Raw genomic sequence first — 19,755 nt, 5'->3', positions numbered from 1 at the left:
GCGGCACGCGGAGCAGGTGGCCTCCGCTGCGCCTTCCCTGCAGCAGCCGAGGGAGGAAGGGAGGGAGCGGCGCAGTCCAGGCAGGCGGCTTCCCTGCACCCCTCCCTTCTGGAGGCTCTTCGGATTTCTGCCCGCCCCATTTTTCTCGTAACTGGGGTGGGTGGGGCATTGGTCACCCCAAGACCCCCGGGCACAGGTTGGAAGGAAGACGGGGATGAATGGGGGGGGCGCCCCTCCTCCCGCTGCCCGGCTCGTCTTGGGTGGGGCAGGCGATTTAAAGTCTCCCTAGCGTTTCCTCCTTTTACCTGAGGATGGTTGCCCGCGGGGTTTCCAATCTTGCTTTCAGTGTTTTTCAACCTGTGTCCATTCATTCTTGAAAGCAAAAGCCGACGTAGCCAGCAACACAATGCTAGTCGTCTTCCTTTCAAACACCTGCAAAAATCCTTTAGGCTTGTAATGCAAATACAGAAGGTGATTTTCATCTCCTTCTACAGCCAGTTAATATTACCGGTGAATGGGTTGGCTGGTGGAAGCGCTGCAGACACGTTTCAGTATAACATTGTTTAAAACGGGGGTGGGGTGGGGGGCTGGGATGACTGACTGTTGTTCACAATGGGCCAGGAATGGCTCTCTATTAACCGCATTGGGGCATTTTTTCCCCATCCCATACGAAAAGGGATGCCTTTGATCAGGGTGGAACGAAGCTAAACTAAGCAACCTCTTGCATCAAGTTAGGATTCTTTATACTAAAAAGCAAACAAACCCCAAGAAGTGTTCTAGCACTTTTGAGATTATATAACAATAGTATTTACGTAGCACTTTCTGGGTGTTCCTAAGTGTTTTGCAATGTTTCACATATGTCAGTAATCTTTGCAACAACTGTATTATTGTTAATATCATTTTCTGGATGGGCTGCTGAGAGATAGTGACTTGCCTAAGACTATCTAGTGAGTTTGTCGCTAAGGTAAGATTTGAACTTGCTGGTTTAAATTTGTGTAAATCTAAAGTAAGTCCTGTTGTGTTCTATGGGGTTTGCTCCCAGATAAGTGTGCCTTACAGCACAGTCCTATGCATTGCTATTTGGAAGTGAACCCCACTGGATTTAACAAGGTTTATTCCATATATATATATATATATATATATATATAAAGATCACAGCCTTCTCCTCATCAGTCATTTGGCACACTTCTTCTGTCCTTGAAAGTGCGTATGAAATGTGTAAAGCAATGGAAGATAAAGTATTTGCAGTACAAAATACGCCTATGGATAGCAGAGATGCTATACACATGTAATCCTGTAATCTAGTGTTCAAATAAATTTTGGGAAATTGTCTTCCATGCTGAATAGGCTCTGGGAATAGTTCATCTCTCATGACCTGGTGGCTACCAATGTCTGTCATGGCTGCTCTGTTTCTTTAGGAAACTGCATGTGTTGTGTGATATACTTTTAAATGAGTTGCAGAATGCAACTTGAGTGAGCTATGTGTTAGCAGCTACTGGAAGCATCTCAGCAAACAAAAGTATAAGATTAATGGAAGTAAGGGAAGAAGAGGAAAAGTTTGGAAGGACTGATGTGGTCTCCAGGCTTCCCAATGAGGGACTTAATCCTGCTGGGACATTGAGTTCAGATACTAAAAAATCTGTATTTGCATCGTCACCATCATTTCCCTGCTTCAAAATAGCATAGTTCCTCCTTTGATTATACCCAATCCCAACAATTAAAACTGGTCTATAGTATACTGCAAAGGGGAAAGTGTGAGGTGTGTCTCTTAAACATCTCTTTGATCACAATTGGCATGTAGCCACCTATTATTTATTTATTTTTCTATATTCAAAGAACCCTTCCCACATTGGCTTCCCTGCCAAGGAACTCCTGCACATTGCAGAGGACTGAGCAGAATGATCAAAAAGGTATACTCCGCTCATGTATGGTTTTGGCCAGGTCTTTGCTGATCCTGCATGGAAATGAGAATGCTCTTAGGTTAGAACAAGCCCAATATTCCCCTGCAGGAGCAGATTGGCAGTAGTGTGCAAGCTGTCTTCTAGGTAAAATTGTTTGTCCTTGCTGAACTTTTCATTGAGGAACTCCCGATAAGCTCCTTATCAGGAGATAACTCCTTGGTTTTCCAGTAACACAATTCAAAATCTACTCATTTAAGCAAATAAGTAACAGCCCCATAAGGAAAAGCCTTTCTTTGAAGGCACTGGATAAGCCAGTCTGTGGGAAAGCACCATCCAGCTCTGTTATCTTTTTTAACTTCGTATAAAACTGGCTAATTTTATTGGTTGAATGCTCATAATCTTGCTCCATCCAGTGGGGTTGGTCATTGTTATGCCACATCTTATGTGTGGGAAACAAAGGCTCAGATGTTTTGATTTGGCCAACCAAGAACTCTGTTGAGTGGACATGCAATTGAAGCCAGCTCCTTTACCCCCTAGTATTTCAGAGCAAATTTCTCAGTCATCCTATGATGATTCTGTGTGTTCGATTTTTTAAAAGAATGTACCCCCCTTTTTATAACATGTTTATACCACCCAATAAACAAAGCTTTTCTGAGCAGTTTACAAGTAAAAATTAAGACCAAAAGTATAAAACTATGACATAAAACACAAATGTAAAACTAAAAACAATAAGAGAATAAAACCAGAATTAAAATAGTGTCAGAGGAAGGCTACGGTGCAAAAAAATATATCTAAGAAACAATAATTATTACTTTTATTAAGATTGAAAAGCTTTAGAAAATAAAAAGGTGCTAAAAGGACCACAACTTGGGCACCAGGCAAGCCTCTCCACCACTGAAAATACAGCTTCCCTAGTAGTCGCCCACATCAAGGGTGGGTGATAGGATGCTGCCTTATATTAGGTCAGAGCATTGGTCAATCTAGCTCAGTGTCAGCAAAAGTATTAGCACTGGCTCTCCAGAGTTTCAGGCGGGGACATTTCCAGCCCGACCTGGAGATGCTAGGGACTGAACACGAGACCTTTTGCAAATAAAGTGCATGTTCTACTACTGAGCTACTGGCCTTCTCCTCTTCATCTGGCCATGACACCTGGGAAAATGATCTTAAAGGATCATTAGGTCCAGTCGTGGCCAACTCTGGGGTTGTGGCGCTCATCTTTATTGGCCGAGGGAGCCGGCGTACAGCTTCCGGGTCATGTGGCCAGCATGACTAAGCCGCTTCTGGCAAACCAGATCTTAGGGTCTTGTTATGTGGGAGGAGACAATAATAATTTCATGTCATTATGTTGAAGTTCAGGCCTCCTAGCCTTTTGTCCCCTAAACTTGAATATCTGCTTTTAGTTCTCAATTATATATTTAAATCTAGGTCATAATCTCCTAAATAATGGATGGATTTGATCTGCTTACCTATTTAGCCCATTCATCCCTTTTACCTGTGCTCCTACATTTAAATTCATACTTTTTTGGAAACTTTGAAAAATCTGTTGACTTTTACCTGCCTTAAATTTCTGTACTGTGTGGAATTTGGGAAGTTCAGTTCTCTCAAAAGTAGGCTGCTGCTGTAGTAAAAAACAAGTTGGTTGTCCCGTCCCTGTGTTGTATAGATCATGCTCAGGTCTGTTGTTTTTTAAAGAGTTACTTTATTTCAGGGGTGTGGGGGAGCGCCTATATGATTTTCACAAAAGCTGTTGACTAAGGGTTTGTTTGATTAATATGAATCGAGTAAAAGTAAGCAATGTTTGGGAAAGTGCTTTTGAATCTCTTTCAGCATTGACCTGGGTTTGTTTAAAAAAAATTCTTTGGAGAGAATAGCAGCCTTTCTCCAGGTGCTTTATTGTGTTTCTCAAGGCCTTGTTAATAGAATTAACTGGCTGTGAGACTACAGGTAATTGTGATTAGAGAAACCAAATCATGTTAATCTCATTCAGAAGTCTGTTTGTTGCCCCAGGCTGTGTATCAGGTGTTCTTTGAAGAGACTCAAAGCTCAGCCTCCTCTCTCTTGGGATGGGTGAAGTGTCTTGTAAGTCGTCCCCCTCCCCGCTACACACATGAGAAGGAACTAAGTGAGCTGGGTCCTTTTAAACCCCCATCCCAACCTTGTTGTAGTGAACACCCCCTGTGTCAGTTTGTGCTGCAATATTTCTCTGTTACACATTCTGTGACATATTTTCAGGGACTAGAGATCAAGGTTGTGCTTGGAGGTGCCTGGACTATGGAGGCACCTGGGTCTTGTCCATACCTCTGCATTAGAACCTCATTCATACCGAATGGTACAAGTTGGACCTCCTGGATCATCTAGCCCAGGGGTTGGCAAGGCTTACTGGGCATGGGCCGGATCACTCCTGTGGAGATCCTCCCTGGGCTGGGTTGGCACAGTGCGACACCGGAAATCGCATCTGTGTATGTCCGCAGGGCTGGAAATAGCTTCTGCACATGCCCAGACGCCGAAAACCGCACCTGCGCAGAAGCAATTTTGGGCGTCTGGGCATACGCAGAAGCGATTTCTGGATACATGGAATAGAGTCCCTGTGCCGCGCTGCGCTGGTTTAGCGCAGTGCGCGGGAAATCACTGAGTGGGTGGCTCGGTTCAGGGGCTGCCCATGGGCCAGTTAAGCGACCCTCATGGGCCGCTTCCAGCCCATGGGCCTTAGGTTGCTGGTCTCTGATCTAGTCCAACTCTCTGCAATGCAGGAATATGCACCCATACAGGGATCAGACATGTGACCTTGGCATTATCAGCATCACGCTGTAACCAACTGAGCTAACCGAACGAGGCTGTCCTGTGTTTGGATTTCAGTGTTCTCATTTATGCCATTCATGTTCAGTTGTTAAAGAGCAAGGGGCTTTTAAAAAACCTGACTGCTTCCTATTGGTAATGCAATTGCCCCCATCAACTGCATAGATGTTTGGGGAGTGGTGCAACCTGTCCTGAACTTTTCTTCCTTATCCTTGTATATGGAGACTTCCATCCTATATCAAAGCATTGAATCCCTGCCCCCATGTAGTGAACAGAGCTGCCTTTATTCAAAGTATAATGGACCCAGAAAGTTGAGTCTGTTAAATATGGGGAAATAGTTGATACTAGTTCATTAGGGCAAATGGGACTACTTCGCCATTCCCAGTCTAGCCTCAGCCAGCCGGCACCTGCCTGCATTCTTACTTGTGAGCAGTCTAACTTACAAGCAGCCTAGAGGTGGCACTGGCTGTCAGCTTGCTCCTCTGTAGTCTCAGTGCTGCTTTGTAGAACTCAACAGAGAAGTGGATGGGGACAATACTAGAGATATGAAGGGTGTGGGGGATTGGTAAAACCAGAAAAAATGGGGGAGGGTAAACAGGCCTACCCCAATTTTCTGTTCGTTTGTGTGTGTTTTTAAAAAAGTCCCCCCCCCCGAAAAATTGATTAAAAATGGATCTGTGCCTTCTCATCTCTAGACAAAACTGGAATTGGTAGGCTCAATTTGTCATTGGCTCTGGTTCCACCTACTGTTGGCCTCCATTCCTTCAGCCTGGATACCATTCTCAATGGGCCCAAGCCACCACTGAGGAAGATTTACCATAGAGAAGCAGAAACAACTTGTGAGGAAGGACCTATAGGGGATAAGCCGACTGCAGAAAAGGCAAAATTAATGTAAACTTAAAACAGGATCATTTTGATATGAAAGCAATAGTTAATGTGGAGTGACTAAAGATGGGGTTGAAGATGAGGATATCAACCCTTTTTGTATGCTTAAAGTACAGTATTTCAGCCACTTGTTAAAATTCAGGATGTTGCAGAGGAAGAAACATTAGCGAAATTAATGCTAGGTATGGTTACTAATGTCCTGCCTTTTGAAATGCATTTCAAGAATGGATTCATTAAGAAATGAAATCAATATTTGTAATCATGCAATATTTGAAAACACATATAGCAACCAGCTATCATAAGAAAATGGTATTAACTTAATATGTCAAGAGGACCACAAAAAAAGTGGTTGCTAAAAACAAACCAACCAGCAGCTGGAAAGGGAATAGCATTAAACAATACAAACCAAGGGGACACAACTAAAAACCTGCTGTGGTCAATGTACTCTAAATATAGAACTTCAGTAATCCTTACAACCATTCTGTATGTTAGCAGCCCATCAATATCTCCCCGTTGTAGATGTGGGGTTGAGGTGGAGCAGCTTGAATGTATGGCTGTTCCACAAGGAACTTTCCCAGTTCAAAGCTCTACCATATCTGAATGTGCTTCATAGCTTTGATTTCTTGGTTCTTTTGACGAAGCGCTGCCCTTTCAGTGAAGCGCTTTCCCAACTCCAGGTCTAATGGAGGGCTTACTCTTCTCAGAGCGATTTTGAAACTTTTAATTATTTCCTCTCTTGAGCTAAGTTCCTCTCTTTCCCCTCTCTACCAGAATCCTTTTCCCCTTCATCTTGTGCCAGCTGCGGACATGTGAGAACATGAGCCCCCTGCCAGGGAAGGTCTGTGTTTTGTAAAGCCTGGGACTGGTTGATGCCAGAGTTGTGGCGTCTCTTACGAAAGGGAAGCGCTGTGGGGTGCAGCTGTTCTGCCATTGCCAGTCAGAGAGCCCTTGACTCTCAGCGCATGAAAACGAGCTCTTGGGGCACTGCAGATGCGTTTGACGCTTTCTTCTTTCTTCTAGCTAGCTGTTCCTTCTTTCATGTTTGCCTGCCTGCTCTCCTGCCTTCGTACATTTAACTATTTGGTTGGCAAGGAGTTTAGAAATAATAAGTACTTTAGTGAAAGAAACATAGTAATTAATATTGCATTCACAGTTAACGCTTAAAGATTCTGCATCGGCTCCAGACTAAGGCTGCAACTCTCTGCCCAAATACCTTGGGCTAATAGGTCTCATTAAAATCAGTGGGACTTACTTCTGAGTAAACATGTATAGGATGTTAGTGCTGTAGGTTAGCTACACGTAGTTCCCATTGAAAGTAGAATCATAGAATCATAGAGTTGGAAGAGACCACAAGGGCCATCGAGTCCAACCCCCTGCCAAGCAGGAAACACCATCAGAGCACTCCTGACATATGGTTGTCAAGCCTCTGCTTAAAGACCTCCAAAGAAGGAGACTCCACCACACTCCTTGGCAGCAAATTCCACTGTCGAACAGCTCTTACTGTCAGTAGTGGGACTGGAGTTCTCACATTGCTTTCAGTGGGTCCTAAATGCAACTAACTTAGTTTGGATTCAGTCCTCTTGAGTCGTAAGAGAATAGGGGAAGGGGAAGAGCATCTGCTTTACATGACAAAGGTCCCAGGTTCAATTCCCAGCATCTCTAGGTAGGGCTGTGAGAGACCCTGGAGTGCCATTTCTGTACCATTTTAGACAATACTGAGCTTGGTAGGCCAGTGCAGCTCCCTATGTTCCTGATATTTTAGACTGAAAAAATGTGGGGAGACCCTGGGATAATGATTTGAGTAGAAAAGGCATGGGGAAAGTGTTAGCGCCTTGGTGCAGTGTACCAGTCCAAAATGACATGCGCAGCGCAACAAACAGGGCCACTTTTTTAAAAAAAAGGGACTTCCCTGGCTTGTATTGTCACAATGTGTCACAGCCGTCATATACTGACTGGCAAGGTACACTTGAAGTCACTCATCCTCCCATCATAGAGGAGAGCAACATACCAGTATTTGATTCTGAGCACACACAAAAAGGGTGTGTGATTCCAGGCTGCATGGCCGCATGAGGATGGGCTATCTGTAAAAGGTTGTGCATTGGCATTGCTTTGCTAGCTAAACCCAGAAGTTTTTGTTTTCAGTTGAGCTCAAGACTGAGAAATTCTTTTGTTCTTAATTTAGATTCCATTTGACCCATGTTGTCCTTAGTGGTAAAATACTGCCAGATTGTATAGCCTCACAACACATGTCCCAGATCAGCAGCATATACCCTGCGTTGTAACACTATCTGCTGAATGACGTGCCAGACCAGCACATTTGCCAAACAGTGTAGGAGCACCCCCCCCCCTGAGTTACTGAAGAGCGATACTGAGGTTAACAAAGTGTCAGAGTCACAAAACTCTGTAAAACGGAGAGGATCGGTCCTGGCAGCATACAATAGTTGAGCTTTTGTTTGTCTTGGTTATTTGCCCGTCTTGTCCTGGATAATCTTTAGGGCTGTCTGGTATGAATCTAAGACATGATTGGAAAGAATCAGTTCAGTAGAATAGAATTTATAATTCTGCCTGTGTATCTGGTGTCTTAAGTGATGGTTATGAACAAAATGACCCTAGCAATTTTTAGTAGGAGATACTCAGAAATTCAGTCTCCTGTGTTTTGGTATGACTTTGTGCTTTACATAACAGAATGTTTGACTGGAGGAGGCAAAAATATCAAATTATTACCATTGAAACCCTGCTCTAGAGGCAGTGCTTTAGGAATTATGACATAAAGCCTCAAAATCAAAAGACACACACACACACACACACACACACACACACACACCACCACCACTACAGACACAAACACACAACCACTTGTTGGGGGAAACCAGTTTCCCTAAAGGACATATTTCCAAGCAAACAGACTGAACTATAAAGTTTTATATTCTTTAAGAGCTGCATCCCAGGTGTGTATATCTTTTGCCTCGTGGGACTTCTAACCAAATTAATCCCTCCAATTCTGGGTTTAGCTTTCAAAACTTGTAACGCTAGCCAAATCCCAGTGGATGAAACAGGAAATGGTGAATCTGATAAACTTGCACTGTGTCAAATATTTTTAGTGCTCTAAAAATACATGTTTTAGGACTTACTTACTCAGAAGTAAGTCGCGTTGCGGTCAGTGAGGCATATAACCAACAAAGGTTGGTCTTATTATGCAGCGCAGCTTGTTCCTGACTATCAGCACCTTCAACTTTGCCAGCATGGGATCAGCTGCCAAGGCAAAACTGCCCTCACGTGCATGTCTCTCTCACTCTCTTGGCTGACAGCTTGAATAGTTCAGTGGACTGTAGCTATTGTGGCAGGACATGTTTTTAGAGTGTCAGCTATAGTAGCCTGGCTACAGGCATTTGAAGATAAGGTCACAAACCTTGAAAAACGGCCCAATTTAAAGGAAGAAATCTGCACCGTGAAAATGAAAGCATTATAATAAATGTGTGCTTAGCAGCCTACTGACCAGAGGGTAATGTTCCACTAACCTCCAGACTCCCTGGGTTTAAAAAGCAGTTTTAAGATTTTGGCATAAAAACTGTGGAATATTAAATGGATAAGGTTGGGGTTTTTTTAAAGTTGTATGCTCTGCTGCTGTTATGCAGGCTTAAGCAAAACAACTGGGTTACATGTGATTGTCACATAAATGCACAAAAATCAAGATTTTCATAGCTGAAAAAGTTTTTACAGCACAATTATTTATTTCATGTATAAATCATTTCATATGAAGCAATGCAAAGCAATTTAACAATAGAATAAAACTTATAAAACAATTGCATATATAGAAACAATTAAAAGCTTTTATATAAAAGCAGTCAAAACATTTATCTATGTAAACAGTTTCAAATCCAATACAGATATTGACAGATATATTAATAGCAGTATTTAACACCCTGTGTGTATACAGAGACACGTTTGGCGAGCATAGTTTGGTGCTTTTGTGTGATTGAAACCACCGTACCTCTGTAGACAGAACATAGGATTTTACTTGCAGTAACCCAGTTTGTGCCTGTGTTTTTGTTTGTTTGTGTCTGTTACGCTTGCTCAAAAAACACACTGCGGAACAGTCGCTGTCAAACTGTTACCTGATTGGCAATCAAAATACAGTGGTGCCTCGCAAGACGAAAAGAATCCGTTCTGTGATTCTCTTCGTCTAGCGGTTTTTTCGTCTTGCGAAGCAAGCCCATTGACCGATTAGCGCTATTAGCGGCTTAGAAAAAGGGGGGGGAGGGAAAAATACCAGCAGGAACTCGCGAGACATTGTCGTCTTGCGAAGCAAGCCCATAGGAAATTCGTTTTGCGAAGCACCTCCAAAACGGAAAACTCTTTCGTCTAGCGAGTTTTCCGTCTTGCGAGGCATTCGTCTTGCGGGGCACCACTGTATTAGTTTCATGAATCACTCTTGTCACCTTTAGACACCAGGAAACATGTATCAAGATGCTAGAGCCAAGTTATTCTTTTATTTGAAACAGCCAGCGAGTTTCTTCCTGAAAATATATGCTTAAGTGGGAAATGTATCTGGTACAGTTTTTATCTGCAACATAATTAATAAAATGTGCTTTGAAGATAATTACAATGAAGTTCTAAATGTAGGATTTTTGCAGTAGCAGCTTTGAAAAGACTGAAAAATGTTCTTATGGCTAGGCTTTAACAAGAACCACTACCGGAAACAGGATGATATATGCAGTAGTACTGTTTGCTATGTGATACTGTTTTAATCCTTTTAGAACTTAATACGAGAGATTTGAATGGCCATCCCTTGTCCATTTCTGAAGCGGTTGTTCACCATCTCTGACTTCTCTTTTCAGTGTTCTCTTGACAGCTCTTAAACTGTAATCCTTCACCCATATTCCTGGAAGTAAGTCCCATTAAATTAATGAGGCTTGCTTCTGAGTAGACACACGATTCCACTTTAAGTAAATTTGCAGCAAGAGCGGCATGTGCTTAAGCTCCAGTAATAACTGCTTCATAATCCTCAGCACTTTCTCCTGTTTTCTTACCGAGCAGCATAACAGAAAGTGCTCAGACATACAATAGTGGAGTCCTAATGTCTGTGAGGGAGAGACAGGGGATATGGCAATATGTAATGGGCTTGCTGGCTTTATTTTTACCCCCTCCCTGCAGCATGTAAGCGTTTTGACCTCCCACTGGACTTGACAGCTTATTGAGGGGGTAGGTTTTTCCCCCTTAAGGAAAATGTCAGGAAAATTATGATTACAATTTTCAGTTCATAGTTGGGTCTTCTTGTTTTACATTTAAAGCTAGGGAGCACCCATTACACGACAGTTGTTTCTTTGTAGTGTTTGCCCCTTTTTAGTATGCTCTACCACATTTGTAAGAGAGGTGAAAAATAATTTTTAAAGGTTTTTTCGGCTATGTTCAAAGCAAGAGGAAGAACGAGGTAGTAGTAGGTCCTTTACGTGGAGAAGATTAAGAAATGCTATTGGGTGACAGGAGAGAAGGCAGAACTACTTACTTGGCCTTTGTCTTCACCCAGAAGAAAAGCAGTGCCCAACCTGGTGATAACAGAATAAACAGTGCAAGGAGAGGGCTACAGCCCAAGAATTGGTCCCTCAGATTTGCACAAAACCTTCATTGACAACCCCCTTGGGCTTGCTGATCAGAAGGTGAGCAGTTCAAATCTGCGTAACGGGATGAACTGTTGCTTTGTCCCAGTTTGTGCCAACCTAGCAGTTCGAAAGTCTACCAGTGTAAGTAGATAAGTAGATACCGCTGCAGCGGGAAGGTAAATGGCATTTCCGTGCACTCTGGCACTCGTCACGATGTCCCGTGCACCAGAAGCGGTTTAGTTATGCTGGCCACATGATGCGGAAACGCTGTATGCAGACTGACACTAGCTCCCTCGGCCTGAAAGCAGAGATGAGCGCCACACCCCATAGTTGAACTTGACTGATGAGTGTCGCAACTGGACTTAACTGTCAGGGGTCCTTTACTTTTACCTTTTTAACCATCCAGGGGTCTTTCACCTTTACTTGCTCCCCTACTCTCCATTTTTCAATTGCCTAAGGTAACCCAATAGACCCTTTCCCTTTCCACCTCATGCTGCTGCTTCCGCCTGAGGCAGAGAGTGGGAGAACCCCCAAATCAGGTACCTCTGAACATTAACAGAGTGCTCTTACCTGGAGAGAGGAAAGGCTTGAAAAGCACAAAGGAGAGATAGATATCTCCCTCCCCTCTCCCTTTGGACCTTGCCAAACCTCCCTTCCCCTTACCGCTTCTCCTGTGAGGAAGGGGAAAACTGCAGCAGAAGTAGGCTCAAATTAGCCACAGAGGAAAACCCCCCCCCTTTATGCATTCTCCCATGAAGAGAGGCCGACAGCCTACATGAGCCACAAAGGAAGAGTCACAGCAGATCAGGTCAGCTGTTCAGCAACTATCCTCCTCACAGGAGAAGGCTGAAATGGCATTGGCTGTGAGGTGAACAATAGCGGCAGTGGACCAGGACAGTTGCTGAGGAACTGCCCGCGCCTGTCATGACTATTGCTCTGTGACTCACCTAGGCCACGCTGCCCTCAGGCACTGCTGTGAAGGCCCCACAGCTCTCTGAAGGCTATTGCCACACTGTAGTTCACAGTACCACCTGTGTGTGGCCAAGCAAAGTGTAGCATGATGACACTCTTGTGTTTGTATTATATGGCAAGATATTTTCTTTTGAGCCCTCAGGTTTAAACAAAACCAGAAAACTGCACAAGCAAATTTACTGCTGCCCAATTTGACCGTGTGCTTTTGCACAGCTGTTGGGTAGGGAATTTGTTTCATAACAAGGTGCACGCATAGCTATATGTGGGCATACCCTGTTGCTACTTAATTAGCATAATAGAATCAACAAATTGAAAAGCAGGGGAAAATACTTGTTGGTATGAACAGGAAAGACCAAGATTGTTCTTCATATACAAATTCAAATACATGCAGCTGTGGACTACTCTGGTCTAATTCAAATGGGGGGAAAGCAGATTGACAGCTAAAAAATTCTAAAATGTGGACAAGCCCAGGGTAAGGCATCAGACGCTCAGATTCGGCTGTATTAGATGTTAATCAGGTCACACTGGGACCTCTTGGGAAGCAAATATATACAATGGTTGTTTCCCTATCTCTGTAATTACAAAAAACAACCACTGCCATGGGTATTCCTGTTCACCATCTAGTCTGATGATGAATTCTGGAGACCTCAAAAACCTTTACACAATGTTGTGATATTTTCAATTTCCAAATAAAGGTATTGCCCCAAGGCTGATGTTTTTATTGTGTGTTTTTTTTCCTCCTGGGGCAACACAGCTGCTTTTCTTTCTGCTACAGCACTACTAGTACTGTACTGCATTTGCCATAATGCCAATCATTATTTGATGTGCCTCCATCTGCTTGGTTACTGATTTACCTCGGAGCAACAGAACCATTTGATTCCTTTGGATCCTGTGTATTAGAACTTGATTCTTATCAGCTTCCCATTGTCTGCCCACAGTGCGGTCAAATGATTTAACTTTCCTTTCACAGGTGTGTGATAAAATGCTTGTTAGAACTCTGATCAGAACACAGATTAACTTTACTAATACTAAATTTATTTCCTTTTTAAGAGCGAGATTTGTGGTTTAATGAGGCAATGAAAATAAAATGTTACAAATAACCATGTCTCAATGATAAGACCTAAGTGGTGATTATGATAACTTTGTTGTCTGCTTCACCCACCACCCTTCCTGTTTTCTCTCACCTGACCTTTCTTGTATAGATATCTATGTTTGAATGTGTTATCTGCATTGGTTGATTAACTGTTTTAACCTTGTACCATCTTACTTTAAATGGACCACTTATCTTTTAATAACCCCATGAAAGGAACAAAAAAAGTGGAGAAAGGGAAAGGGAAACTTCAAAAGAGGTGGATAGAAGAATTTCAGTGTTAATTAATTATTCAAAGCCTTCTAAAAACAAGTGAATTTGTTATAACATTTAGCTAATAGATGTATTTGCTTGTGATGATCAGAAATTGCAGCTGGTTGGGAGATATCTTCTAACACTGAATGCTGTCATTATTACAGAATTATGAGACTGTGCTTTGTGATATATAAACTTGTAAATATGGATTGCGCAGTGTCATCTTGTAGATGCAGATTACAAGGTGCTCGTTCCACACTTTAAGTGTGTGTGTGAACAGTTAACTTGTGTTCAGATCTCTGGGCTTGGCCACAGGACCAGACCAGATGGGAAGAGCATCTTCAAGACCAAAGTGTGGAGGGGGGGGGGAAGCCCTCCCTGTTGTAATTGGGTAAGAGGTTCTTAGGTGAGAGGTGAGGACTTTTTACTAGCATGTTGCATTTGGATTTAATGAGTGCCATTGCTGGCTCAGACAATTTCTGGGAGGAGATCACTGAGCATAGCACTTGGGCACGCAGGGGAAAGGGAGGGAGGAGGAGGAGAAGAAAATAACCTGGTTGCTGTTAACTTAGGAGTGTGACTGAGTTGCACGACTCGTTCCTCCCTGAGGCATCACAGGTGCGTGGAGTTATTTTTCTTTAATCACTCACATAAATTAAAAAATTTATTCCTTTGCATTAAAATAATTAAATAAAGCTACGCCCTGTATCTTTTATTGCCAGATAATATCTTTGAACCTCTGGCTCACAGTCTTACCACCAGCTGCAAGGTATTTTCCAGGGTGTGCTTTACCCATTCTGCCATTGTACTAAATAATGTTCTAGACAGAAAAAGTCCCTGATAACAATCAGAACTCATCTGAAGTTTTAATCATAGTGCCCACTAGCAAATCGTCTTCTCTAGGCTTCTCCTTGGGTCCACCTGCCCTGCCTTCCCACCTGTCAGCTATGTCAAGATGAAAGAGCTTTCCATTATAAGTACCATGTGTGGGTGGAAGAGGTTAGTATGCACAACTACAGTGGCTTGCAGAACTGTGGGTCTTCTGAGTCAGACTGGATGTTGGGGAAGGTGAGAGAGATATTGGAGGGGGGATATAGTCCGTAGTAAGATGGAAAGGAACAAATGTATCACCAGCTATTCTTAACCGAGAAGTATGTTTCCTCGTGCTGTTTTCTTAGAGAATACTATTCTTTTTTAAAAAAATCTGTTTTATAAACAGATGTAAGGGCTACAAAACGTGGTTTTAGTCCTGTTAGGCACGTGTGGGTGGAGGTGATTCTTCAAGTAACCTGACCCCCAGGAGTAAGCATGGACCAATGGTACCAAATAGTATGGGAAACAGCATTACAATTATACCTCGAGTTGAATGTGCTTCGGGTTGAGTGCATTCGAGTTGCGCTCCGTGGCAACCCGGAAGTAACGGAGCGTGTTGCGGGTTTTGCCGCTCGCGCATGTGCAGACACTCAAAATGATGTCACGCGCATGTGCAGAAGCGGCGAAACGCGGCACGCACAGATGCGCAGATGTGCCGTTGCGTCTTGCGTTCCGTTCGGGATGCAAACGGGGCTCCAGAACGGAGCCCGTTCGCATCCCGAGGTACCACTGTATTAGAAAAACTATCCAATAAACTGAAACTGACATAGGGATAAATGGAAGAAGACGCCTTCACCTGGTATGGCTCCCCTTTATCACTTACACAGCCCAACAAAACAACGACAAGAATCCACCAACAGCATACAAATCAATATGGCTAACCTGATTCAAAAACACCCACCCACCCCACTCACATATGAAAACAAAGTTCACCACAGCCAATCACAAACAAACAACCACACCCTAGGCCAACCCCAACCTCTCTCATCAGCAAAGAAACACAAGCGAATAGTAACCTGACCCCAAGCTGCCCTTTGAATTGGACCTGAAAACAGACTAGAAGCCAGTTCAATTGACAAAGCCCTTGTGTAAAGTCACATAGATTTCTATTGTTAGTAGACAGTTGTTACAATATAACTCTCTTTCACAAGCAAATCCCAAGTCAATGTAAAAGTGAGTTAAACATATCAGAAATGCAAGTTTCCAAAACTTAAATTTGTAAAGTTCCTCAAATAATTTTAGATGAAAAAACCCCATTTGACTGTCAACACTGTACAGGGTGGAAAAAGTAGCTGGTAACTTTTTGTACTACAGTGGTGCCCCGCAAGACGAATGCCTCGCAAGACGAAAAACTCGCTAGACGAAAGGGTTTTTCGGTTTTGCGTTGCTTCGCTAGACGAATTTCCCTATAGGCTTGCTTCGCAAGACGAAAACGTCTTGCGCTTTTTTTTTTAAAGCCGCTTGAAGAGGCGCAGTTGCGACGGACCGTGCTTCGCAAGACGAAAAACATCGCAAGACGAAAAGACTCGCGGGACGAATTCTTTTCGTCTTTCGAGGCACCACTGTATTAGCATGTATTAAGCTATGCTGTTGGTAATAAACTTGTCTACATCAGCCAGCAATCATCTGATTTTGAAATTATCTGGATATGAGAATTATCTGCCTGTAACATCTGTCAGCCCACTGATTGCCAGGGTTGATTCAGCTGATAAGGTGCTCTAGGTGGATGTCCCTTTTATCCCTTACCACTTTCTGAAGCTGCTCACTTGCAGGATAAGGACAACTACCCCAGATAAGATTCTAAATATGACCATACCGTCCAGTTTAAGTTGACAATCTTGTATTGGAACTGTTGAGCTATAGTTTAAGGATGGACCTGTGTGCATTAGGAATGGACCTTCTGATAACTTCAATAGGATTGCTTTGTCTGCATTCCTTATTAGTTGATTCTGGAACATTACTGTGTCTTTTGCATTTCTTTTTAATTAGAAGGATACATCAGTCCAGATTTATGCATTTCCTTTTCTAACTGGGCTTCTACTGAGAGGACTCTGTGCATGGCTGGACCAACTAAATTCCATTGTTCCAATAAGCGCTCTTGTGCTCTTTAGCAATCCACACACCACTAACTAGAATTGCTTGTAATGCATGATTATGCATGATTATGGAGCCCAACAGGCATAACTGGCTGGATGTCGCAGAATGTGGCAGCTCTGTGTTTGAGGTACTTATTGCATGCAGCAGTTACATCAGCACAATGTTCACTGGAAGTAGAATCTATTTATTCCACCATTTGAAAAGCACTTCCCCCTCTTTTTTGTGTTAGTGTGCTCACCCTTTCCCTTGCTTGAGCTTTTACAATTATTTTTATATACGTTTATATTACACATTTTTTAATCACATAATTGAAGGTGGCATGCATATGGTTCTCAGGAGACCTCCCTCGCCTGTTGACCAGACCCAGACCAATTTAATCCCAGGAGAATAACTGTCTCATGTGCCTTCAGACTAGACCCTGGTCTCTATCTCTTGTGCTTCACAGTTTAAAGCAAGTTACAGACAGATAGCCGTGTTGGTCTGCCATAGTCAAAACAAAAAAAATTCCTTCCAGTAGCACCTTAAAGACCAACTAAGTTAGTTCTTGGTATGAGCTTTCGTGTGCATGCACACTTCTTCAGTTTAAAGCAAGGTTATTCTTAGGTTGGAGGAATAACTCCACCCCTTTTCTTACATGGAGAGAGGAACATTACTGCAGATGTACTGCTTGAACAACACTAAAGCAGTTCAGGAAAAGCCTTCTGTTTGTTGTTGGCATCAAAGTGGCTGAAAGGGGCAAATCCATGCCAATATCCTTCCACTTGTGTGGCCTTTTGTGAAAGCAATAAAGTTGCTAAAACATTTCACCAAGTTGTCCTTGTCCAAAAACTCTACAGCAAATGAATAGTGTCCTTTGTCAAGCTCTAACAACCCTTATACCAGCAGTCTTGAAAATGTACAGTTCTCCTTAGTGAGCCATTTGGACTCTAATGTGTCAACTTTTATAAATGCTACTTTGATGGGTACCCAACTGCCCCTGAGAAAACATCCCTTTGGGATCTCTTAGAAGGAGAAGTTTGCTGTGGGTTGTACTGTCCTGAAGACTTGTTTGCCAACCTCTATTTTAAGCCATAGGGTTATATCCAAGGCTAGTCATACGTTTCAGTTTCCTTATGTTCCCTCTTTTTCAGCTCAACAACACGTCCTCACATATATGGAAGATGCAGTGAGCCAGCTGTTGGAAAGCAGAGACGATATTAGTCAATATGGTATTGCCAGATTCTTCACTGAATAGTAAGTACATCACTACCTAGTACAGCAAACTTAGTCTGAAAGTGGACAGAGCAACAGGAAGGACAAACACAGAATGGGACTGTGACAGCAAATACCATATTAGCCCATACATATAACATGTCTGCACTTAAATGAACCACCAAGTCCAGCTCAACTCTATGCTTAGCCTTAGAAATATAACTTACTCGATATACAACCAACTATTGCTCCCTTTGCTGTGACAACTGTCCAGTCCTATTGCAAGTTCACACCTGTTAGGTCCTGTGGGTTTCAAAGAAGCTAACTTTATTGTTGACAAAATTGAATTTGATCCAGTGAGGCTTATGTGTGTGAGGAAGTGTATAAATGGCATGCCAAATTTGACCCAAGTTGGTTTGTACTTAACTAGCAAAGCGTAGCTACAAACATGAGTCTGACCAAACTGCGGGAGGCAGTGGAAGACAGGTGTGCCTGGCGTGCCCTAGTCCATGGGGTCACGAAGAGTCGGACACGACTAAACAACAACAAGCAAAGCGTAGCATTGGAGTACACAAATGACACATGACATGTAGGCTGCATTCAATAGGATTTCCTTTTGAGTAGTTTACAGTAGACTACCAGTCTCTTAGTTATGTTCTTTGCCTTTATTCAGGATCTAGTCTGATGTCTAATGGAGAGTAGGGACTGGACTAAAAATTCGGTTAAGTAATTAGAATGGAAAAAGGCCAGGCACTGAAAAGCTACAGAAGAGGTGTGCAGGAAACTATGCCAGTGTGAGTAAAGAGGCAGGAGGTTCAGGGCAGGAAATTTAGGAAGACTGGACAGCAGCACAGATAAGTGTTTTGAGAGCTGGTTAACACACAGTGGTTTTTCTTACGTGGGCTTATATGTTTGTATGAGGGTGTGGGGAAAATATGTGGCTCAAGTCTTTGTTTTGCTATGAATTACTGGAAAGCTGAACCACTTGTGATGGTTCTCTATCTAGCGATATACCACATCCAAGCTCTTCGTTCATCCAAAGTCTTGGACACCTCAAAATGCTGCTACATTGTTTTATTTTCTGCAGCATGAAACTATGACAGGATTAGCTAGTCCTTTGAAATTACCTGACTTTACCATTGTTGAAATAAAAATAAAAATTAAAAAATTTCCAGTAGCACCTTGTAGACCAACTAAGTTTGTTCTGGTATAAGCTTTTGTGTGCATGCACACTTCTTCTGGTGCATGCACACGAAAACTTATACCAGAACAAACTTAGTTGGTCTACAAGGAGCTACTGGACAATTATTTATTTATTTTATTTTGACTGCGTCAGACCAACACGGCTACCTACCTGAATCTTTTACCATTGTTGAGAACAAGTCTCCTGGCCTAGAGATTGATGGTTGTTTGTATAACAAGGTGGCTGATACAAACATGCCTATCACACCTATAGTTATGTTTATCTTTGTAATTAATTTTTGTTCCTGTAGGGATGGAGATTCTTGAACCCAAACTTAATTTATGGGCAACACGCACCAACAAATCTAAATTAAATTCTGCTCTCAAGGATGACTAGTGTGGATGGGATTTGGCATGTTTGATCCAGCCGCATGTTAAATTGTGCCTGACAACAAGGCTGTATTTGAAATAACTGAAATCAGTTACATAGTGCTGTAACAATAATAGCTTTACTATTCCTTACTTTTCATATGTCTTCATGCATTATTTTAATGTATAACAGGTTTGGACAAAAATCTTAAAGCATTGGTGGGGAACCTCTGGCCCTACAGATGTCGCTGGACTACATTCCCATCATCCTTGGCCATTGGCCATGCTGGGTGGAGCTGATGGGAGTTGGAAGTCCAACAACATCTGTAAGGTCACAGGTTCCCCATCCTTGTCCTAAAGCAACAGGTTTTTAGGCAGGGAATTGGTGCTTCTCTTCTTACTCTTCTCGACAGCCCAAATAGTGGAGAAACTCTTACGTATAAAGTGCTCTTTTCACCATGAGGCTCTTTCACAAGAAGGCTTGGTATTCTCCATAGTGCCTTGTTCCTCTGATTATCTGACGAGCACTTTTCTTATTTTCGAG

General features: G+C 42.6%; 1 protein-coding gene across 3 annotated transcripts in view; it reads left to right on the top strand.

Moving 5' to 3' along the window:
• The window catches only part of CSTPP1 (centriolar satellite-associated tubulin polyglutamylase complex regulator 1), a 134,529-nt gene that overhangs the window by 20,402 nt on the left and 94,372 nt on the right, over nucleotides 1-19,755 (top strand). For 2 of the 3 annotated variants that reach the window (XM_082226468.1, XM_082226469.1), the window contains one exon: nucleotides 17,600-17,702. In XM_082226468.1, the coding sequence (XP_082082594.1) occupies nucleotides 17,600-17,702 (103 nt within the window). Of the gene's footprint in view, nucleotides 1-14,221; nucleotides 14,269-17,599; nucleotides 17,703-19,755 lie in introns of all 3 variants that reach the window. The other variant, XM_082226470.1, reaches the window with a different exon arrangement.

This window comes from Podarcis vaucheri, assembly GCF_965113315.1.
Source record: "Podarcis vaucheri genome assembly, chromosome: 1".
Lineage (NCBI taxonomy): Eukaryota > Metazoa > Chordata > Lepidosauria > Squamata > Lacertidae > Podarcis > Podarcis vaucheri.
This window is presented reverse-complemented; position numbering and strand designations above follow the sequence as displayed.